General features: G+C 43.7%; 1 protein-coding gene across 1 annotated transcript; it reads left to right on the forward strand.

Annotated features, from left to right (window-relative positions):
- The first annotated feature begins 1572 nt into the window (after positions 1-1572).
- LOC140221441 (uncharacterized) lies at positions 1573-2220 on the forward strand. Its single transcript, XM_072291060.1, is given in 1 exon segment — positions 1573-2220. A coding segment is annotated over 1 exon segment (648 nt).
- The last annotated feature ends 6606 nt before the right edge of the window (positions 2221-8826 follow it).

Below are 8826 nucleotides of genomic sequence, written 5' to 3' on the forward strand. Positions count from 1 at the left end.
TAGTTTGCCTTTTAGCGAATCTTTTCCTCCTTCAATTTTAGATGGTCCAAAATCTGAGAGCTTCTCAAAGAGAATAGAAGGGCCCTATATTTTCACTATCAAAACTCAAGGATAAATTCAGATTTCACATTCACGCGCAGTAATATCTACATGATTTCACACTTACAAGTTGCCATTCAATAGAGGTTTATAAAGAGTTTCAATTTTCTTAAATAAGCTGTCACGTAGAAAGAAACGATGTGACATGTCAAAAAAATTATTAAAAAGAATGGATAGATTTTATCTAGATGAAACTAGGTGTACTATCTTAAGACTGAAACATGTTCAAACTTGCATTGGGCTAGATAGAGAGTTTTGATTTTATCTAATATCGACAAACCATGTGACATGTCAAAAAAATTATTAAAAAGAATGGATAGATTTTATCTAGATGAAACTAGGTGTACTATCTTAAGACTGAAACATGTTCAAACTTGCATTGGGCTAGATAGAGAGTTTTGATTTTATCTAATATCGACAAACCATGTGCATTGCAAATAAGTGTAGTAGCCGACCTATAAAACCGAATGAACTAACTATAAACAAGCATCAACAGCGACAGGTGTTGGCTAGCACGAGTAATAATGTATTATCCTACCGATTAATAAAATTGCTCTCGGTCGTTTCACACATGAAAAGAGTCCAAATCCCTACAGTCAGAAGTCATGGATAACTCTATAAACTTTTTTATTTAACTTACCCCTAAAATATGTCAATTTGGTTCGATTGACCTCTAGACACATTTTACATTTTTTTCTCCGTACACAAGTTAAATTTTAATTTAAAATTTTGCATAATAGTAGTGTACATCACAATGTATATTAAAAAAAATATATTAACGAGAGAGGGGATGTCTCTTGCCATGGTCGTATTTTAAATGAATGGTACCCAAAAGTTCAAGTGGTATCGAGAGAGAAGAAGAATAAGTAGATCAAGAGGGAAGTGTGAGCTCATCATGGCCTTACGCTACTTCTGTACAGCATGCAGGATCATCGAGGAAAAATGGTACCGCTTCTAGTTAAAAGTAGTCTTTTTGGAGGTATGCATTACATATTTTATATGCTGTATATATTTTCTACGAAGGTCCATGGAAGCTATTTTCTTAATAAGACAAGTTATGGAGCGGTACAGGAAGAAGAAGAACCTACACATGATTTTCATTGACTTGAAGAAGGCGTATGACAAAATACCAAGGAATGTTATATGATGGATTTTGGACAAACATAAAGTTCCAACAAAGTACATTGGACTTATTAAGGACATGTACAACAATGTTGTAACTAGAGTTCGAACAAGTGATGGCGACATAGATAACTTTCCGATTAGAATAGGAACTTTGAGCCCTTATCTATTTGCCTTGGTGATGGATGAGGTAACAAGGGACATTCAAGGGGATATCCCTTGGTGTATGCTTTTCGTGGATGATGTAGCGCTAGTTGATGAAAGTTGAGCAGGAGTAAATAGGAAACTGGAGTTGTGGCGGGAGACCCCAGAGTCAAAAGGTTTTAGACTCAGCAGAACTAAACTGAATATATGAGATGTGACTTTGGCACTACTACACACGAGGAGGGAGATGTCAGTTTGGAAAGCCAAGTAGTGCCCAAGAAGCATACATTTCGATATTTGAGATCAATGCTACAACGAGATGGGGATATTGATCAGGATGTTAGTCATAGAATCAGAGTGGGGTGGATGAAGTGGCGCCAAGCATTAGGAATTTTATATGACAAGAGGGTACCATTGAAGCTAAAAGGCAAGTTCTATAGGACGGCGTTTAGACCTGCAATGCTGTATGGTACAAAATGTTAGCCTATAAAAAGACGACATGTCTAGTAGATAAGTGTTGCGGAAATATGTATGTTGCATTGGATTTGTAGTCATACGAGAAGGGATCGAATCCGGAATGAGTATATACGTGATAAGTTAGGGGTAGCACCAATTGAAGAAAAACTTATCCAACACCGGCTGAGATGGTTTGGACATGTACAACGAAGGCCTCCAGAGGCACCGATGTGTAGTGAAAACCTAAGGCGTGATAATAATGTGAAGAAAGGCAGAGGAAGATCAAAGTTGACATGGGAAAAGGCAATAAAAGGAGATTTGAAGGGATGGGATATACCCAAAGATTTAGCTCTGGATAGGAGTGCTTGGAAAACAGCTATTCATATGCTCGAACCCTAATTTGTGGTTCTTGTTGGGTTTCAACTCTAACCTACTCCAACTTTCTTGGGACCGAAAGGCATGGTAATCGTTGTATTATTGGGATCGGATATATGTGAAAGTGATGTGCAAAGTCAACTAAACAATGTTTCTCGTAGCACAAATATGTCCTGAGTTTTATAAGTCTACTTGTCTCAGGCATCACATATTCACATTCACATGCGTGCCTAAAGGCTAGAGCTAGAGTATATTTTGACTTTCGATTGATATATAAAAGCATATATAGGCTGGATCTTACCTTGCTGCCTTCCCCCTTCATTGAGTTAAGGAACTAATCATCAAATCCCCCGCATCACTGCAATTAACAGGCAGGCTTTGTCCAGGTTAGGAACTCATCTCGTCGCATAAAGTTTTGACAGTTTTCCTCTAAGAATGCATATGTTTCAGCGCCTTTGTTTGCTAGAAGTTTTTGAGCTCTGGGGATGGTGATCGCATTTTCTTGCTTAGATGTGGCTTGGCTCTCGCACAGGAGACCTAGCTACGGGTTCATTTGTGCCACACTTTTGTCTCCATCATCTTCAGTTTCTTTCATATATATATATATATATATATGGGACAAGGCTAATGTAACATCCGCAAAATCACCAACCTAAAATCACCCGTTAAAAATCGCTTTTAAAATCTTTTTACCGCTGAGCTCCCGGAATTCTAAAATCTTCCCGACGATTTCGCTGTCCCGGCACCCAAGCCGACATCTATCATTTTATCCGTGCCCGTAATTTTCGCCACGTGCCATCGTCAGACACCGCGCGCGTGCTCCGACCGCGTGCCGCGAACGCCGCCTGTCTCCCTCCTTTCTTTCTCTTTTTCCCTCCCTTTTCCTTTTTCTTTTTTTCCTTCTTCCTTTCTTCTTCTTCTTCTTTCTTCTTCCTCCTTCCTTCTTCTCTCTCCTCCTCTTTCTTCTCCCTGGCACCCGACGCCACTTCTCCTAGCGCCACTCCTCTGGCCAGGCCCCCCTCCCCCGGCGCATTCACTCCCCGTCGCCAACTCCTCCTGGCGCCACGCCGCCGGCCGCCTGGGCCCGCGCGCCTCGGGTCCCGTGCCTGCGCCCGGCGCCGGCCCAGGCGCGCCGCCCGCCAGCCCCTCCCCGTGCATGCCTCCCACGCCACGCCTCCGGCCCCACTCCACGCCGCCCGCCGCCGGCTCCTACCTCCCCGCCCCGGCACGCCACCGGTGTCGTGCCGCCGCGCCACACCGCCGGTCATTGCCGAGCCCCTACCCCGCCGGCCATCTCGCCGGCTATAAAAAGAAGCCGCCCCGGCCGCCCTCTCCCAAACTGCGCCGCACCCCCCCCCCAACCTCCTCCACCCGCCTGCACCTTCGGCACCACCGCCGCCCGTGCCGAGCCGCCGCCACCGCCTGTACGCCGCCGCCCGCAGGCCACCACCAGCCGCCCCCTTCCCCTCTCCGAAGCTCCAAGGTAACTCGCAAAACGGAGCCCCCACTGCCTCCTCTAGCCTCTCCCACCGCCTCCCCTCGTCGCCGGCGAGCTTAGGCCGCCGCCCCCAGGCCGGTCGCCCCTCCCTCCCATCTCCTCTGTCTCGGTACAGGGAGGAAGGAAGAAGAAACCCCAGATTTCCGATCTAACCCCCAACTTTTGCCAAATTACAAATTAGTCCTTCCACCTCTCTCAAAGGCTGTTTCGCAGATGGACCCCTCCACCTCCAGAAATATTTACAAATAGGTCCCTAGTTTATCGCAAATCAGTCCTAAACCTCCTTTTTAAGCTCCTAATCCATGTTTAACTCGTCATTTCATGCGCCAAACTTCCTCTAATTAATCCCAAAATTTTATCATGTCATCCTCCAGAATACTTCCGCCGATCCATATCCAAATTTCCCAAAAATATTCCTTCTACCTATTTTCCGTTCGCGTTTCTGTTCGGAGCTCAACGGATAAAAATCGATTTTCTTTTAGTTATTTGTGTGCCCGTTTGTGTGTGCCGTAGATCGCGGATTACTTGAGGAGGAGCCTGAGGAGGAGTTTGACCGCGAGCCCGAGCCCGAGGACCAGCAGCACGAGCCGGAACTCCCGGAAGGCTTTGAAGACGGCAAGTCCAATCTCACCCTTTGATGCATACTTAATACCTAGTTTTTCAAACACAACCTATTGGCCTGTTTTATAAAATGCATGTTGTTTATTTGCAAGACATGGTTGGATAGCCACCTCTTGATTGTTATGAACATTCCTTGTTATCCCATGTTTATCTCTAAATATGACTTGCTCTGTTTAGATGATAACCACTGCTAGAGTGCTTAGGAAATTGCTACTCGACTTCAATCAATATTACAATGGTTTATTTGAAGAATAAATGTGTGTGTGTGTTCAATTGGGCAAATGGTTTTCCGGAAAGGGATGTGTAGACGAGATGGATGGGTGTTTCTTGTGTGAAATGCCAGGATGTGGTGCTCGTACCTTAGTGGTTGAGCGATGTCGGGAGATATCCATCTGGTCATGGTTAAGGACCGAGTTGATGTGTCATCTTGCCTAATTCAACCATCGTGCAACCACTCGACCGTTGTATGGGCAACGGCTTAGCATAAATCCCACTAGCTGAACTGTTAGTCTTTAGGGGTGCTGGTGAGCAACGGGAGTCCATGGAAAAGGAGTAAGATCTTGGTGACTTAGGTTCCAGTTACGGTCTCGTGGATGAGCCGTGAACCCCTTGGGTGCTTCCGTGAGGACTAGCCAGTCTTAGCTAAGGTGGGTAATGGCTTTGTTAGGATCCGCACCGGCACTAAGGTGATCGTACTGCGGTACCCTACTTGTGGGAAAAGTGTACAACCTCTGCAGAGTTTAAACCTATCCGGGTAGCCGTGTCCACGGCATTGGATGAGTTACGGCTTGGTCACATAACTAGCACTTGGGCATGGATGGTCACGTGTGTGTGTGTGTTGGATTTTGGAAGTGTCCAGCAGTTGTGCCGTGAGCTATGGCGGACGGGGAGTCTGATAGCGATAAAACTTGGATCCTTTGTGTAGGATCAACCCCACTCAATGTTTCAGTTACTAAAGAAAAGCTTTACGAAAACTCATTTGAAAATGAGCCCATGCATGTGTTAAAAATCTAGCTTTACCGCAAATGAACTCTAGCCTATCCTTGATATATCCTGTGGATATACTTGCTTGTATCCTCCTCTGTGGATGGGGTTGGACTTGTTGAGTACGTTCGTACTCACCCTTGCTTCGTTGCTACAGAGGAAGATCCGGACTTCATCGCCGAGGACTTTGAGTAGAGGTTGTGTCCGCACCTAACGCTGCCTGTGGTGTTGGCCTTTCCAAGATGCTGCTGCTGCCGTGTAGTCCCGAGTGCTGTCTTTTAGCAGTCGCTTGGTTAGCCGCTTGTTGACGCAAAATCCTAGCGGTGGTGGACCCTGCATCAGCACATGAGGACCTGGGAGATCTGCTTAACTCCAGTGCAGAATCCAAATCGGCGCACGTGGTGTGCGCGAGCGTGCTAGTCAGTTTGACCATTCAACTGACAAGGAGATGATAGTCGTTTGTGAAGTCTGAGGCAACCGGCCGATCAGGCCGATATAATCCTGGCACAGTAGTGATAATGGTGCAACAAAAGAAATCATGACAAATATATTAGCTGTGAAGCCGATTCTAGTACCTTGATGAATGTAAGTGATTCATCGGCCATCCAGCCGATTTAATATAATTTACAATAACCATCAGCCAGACGGCCGATAGGAAACGAGATGATGTAGAGTTGTCCCATCATAGCTAGAGCCACAAGCCGATGAGATCTAAACTAACGTCACCGCTAATATGTCTAGGTGAAACCACAACGATGCGCCCGGTAGTTGCAGTCTAGAAATATTTAGCAGGACGTTAATCTGAACCCCGCTAGTCGATGAATCCAATCACAACGGAACTTACTCCCAACAACACTCGAAGGATGGCCAAGATTAAGATGCAACAGGCTATTAAAAATAGATATATCGTCTATGATGAACCGATCTAAAGCTAATTAAAGCAAACTGAACGGCAAGATGAAAGAACAGATAAATATCAGCCGATGCAAGCTTAATCAAGGTGGGATAACTGGTGAATACCGTAGATCGAGACAGAAGCGATGCGCCGTAAGTCGAAGATCTAAGATATCCGATAACTGGTAGATGAAACTAGATGAAACTACAGCGATGCGCCCGGTGATTAAAGCCTAGAACACCTGGTGACGGAACTTTGCAGCTCGCCGGAGATCGAGGTCGATGCAGCCCAGCTTGCTAGAAGGAACTCGTCGAGAAGCTACATTACACCTACTCCTAATGCAATGGCATGAAGCCGAAAAGGTAAATAGAAGATAAATGTGTTGTATATTGATCGTGTCATAATTCTTTACAATGGCCACGTCCCTTTATATTTATAGGGCGGACGTTACATAATTGGCATCTAACCACGCACAAGGCAAGTCACGTACACAATCTTTTCTAATAAAAAACTCTATCTCTAACTAACCCAACTCTATCTCTAAAATATTTTATTCTATGAAACAACCTCCCGTACATGCACAGATCGGCCGCATGCATAATTATTCTGGAAGCCTCCCACGCATGGCATGAAAAGTGCACCAGAATTCATGTTGTATATTCTAATCATTTTTATCCATACGTGCTGGCCTTTCCTTTATATCATCCTTGCCTCTCCTTGCCGATCAATCCAATGAAGCCGATTTGGACTCCGTGCCCATATGCACGCATGCTTATTGTTGTACGTGACTCCAATTATCTTGTACTCCGAATTTATAGGATTCGTCAAAATCCGGTGTCAACACCACTATTGTTTATTTACTTCTTATCGCTGCGTGGCTCTCATGCCCACTCCCTCGGGAGTTGTACGGTAACTGAATTATCTGTCGAATAAATGTGTTATCAGCCTCCTGGGACTGATATTTGTATCATATTTAGTCTCTACTTATGTGGGGACGCTTCAGCTAAAATGCACCCAGGTGCATTATGTACATCAAATGCACAGACCCACCGCACCTGCCGTGCGCCATGCACCAAGGATGGTCCGTCGCTTGTGCATGCAAAATTAAATGTTAAATGGAGGCAACCAACCACGTGACACCACGTCACACCTCAAACCACCTACCAGGATGCATGCATGTATGCAGAGAATCTTTTCTTGATTCAAAATGAAAAAAAAATGCGATATCTCCTAGACCGCAGATCTGATTTTAGATCCGTTTGAAGGAGGTTGTTGGAAAAAATGTGCTTAACAAAACGAGATCCATGAAGGCTATATTTGATGAAGTTTTTTTTTCAAGTATGTAATTGCAATATGTTGTACTGTGAGTTGCAAGCACTTCTACAATACATTGCAATATGGTTGTAGTGTATTTAGCACTGGTTGGAACTAATTATAACCTAGTGTAACCTTGTTACTTCTGGTTGTAATTATTCACTACTTAGTTGCAACCCAGTTACTACTCTGATTGCAACCAGATATGCTTCCAACTTCTACTGGATAGAATTGCAACCGGTTATCATGGACTGCAACCCGTTACAACCTAATTGTTTCCCAGTTGTTACTAGTTGCAACTGTTCGATTGCAAACCCAGTTAGTACTGGTTGCAACTTATTACTACACAATAACTACTTGTTGCAACCAGTTACTTTTACCCAATTGCAACCCACTTACTACTTATTGCAACTAGTTACTACTCAGTTGCAATACAATTGCTACTCTGGTTGCAACAGAATATGATTGCAACTTGATGTGATTATAGTGACCAGATGCAGATAATACATAGACTTATAACTAGTTGCAACTCGGTGGTAGACAGAGTTGCAATCGGTATGTACCTCGCTTAAAACGGTAAAAAATATATCCATATTGGATCTAGTTTTGTTAAGAATATTTTTTGAGTCGGATGCAATAAACGGTTTGTCAATCGGGGTTACGGTTTAGGAGAAAATTTGTTTCAAAGATTCGAACTAACAAAATATTCCATGCATGCATGCATGCAGTCTGGTGGGATTTATATGCTAGGTGACTTTACGTGGTAAGTGGGCGATACAAATTAACTTAGGAAGGACACACCACATGTTTGATTGGGTGCGTTGGTTGCTCCAACCTGATGCTCCCACCAGCCTGGGTGCACCTATGTACAGGATGCACCCAGATGTATTATAGCAAAACAGTATATATATATATATATACACACACACATATATACATATATATATATATATTAAACCAGCCTTTGCTAACAAAAGGCCATGCCTCGTGTATTTGGCTCATCACCATTAGCGCTGCAAAAAATATGGTTCCTCAAGGATGAGCTTGCTCGACATTTGGCGCAACGCCCTTTGCCCTAGCCTGTGCTGAGGTTGAGACAAGTGACTTTGCGTAAGTAGTTCCTCCATCCCAAATTACTATTCATTTTATTTTTTCTAAATATATTAAAAAACTATATAGATATATAGTTAAAAATATTAAAAAACTATATAGATATATAGTAATTTAGAACGGAGGAAGTATTCTTTATTATTCCTCTCATCCATTTGAGTTGATTGGGGGTGGAGGAGATCACCATTATATTTTTAAGTAGTCTTCC

This window comes from Setaria viridis, chromosome 1 (genome assembly GCF_005286985.2).
Source record: "Setaria viridis chromosome 1, Setaria_viridis_v4.0, whole genome shotgun sequence".
Taxonomy (NCBI): domain Eukaryota; kingdom Viridiplantae; phylum Streptophyta; class Magnoliopsida; order Poales; family Poaceae; genus Setaria; species Setaria viridis.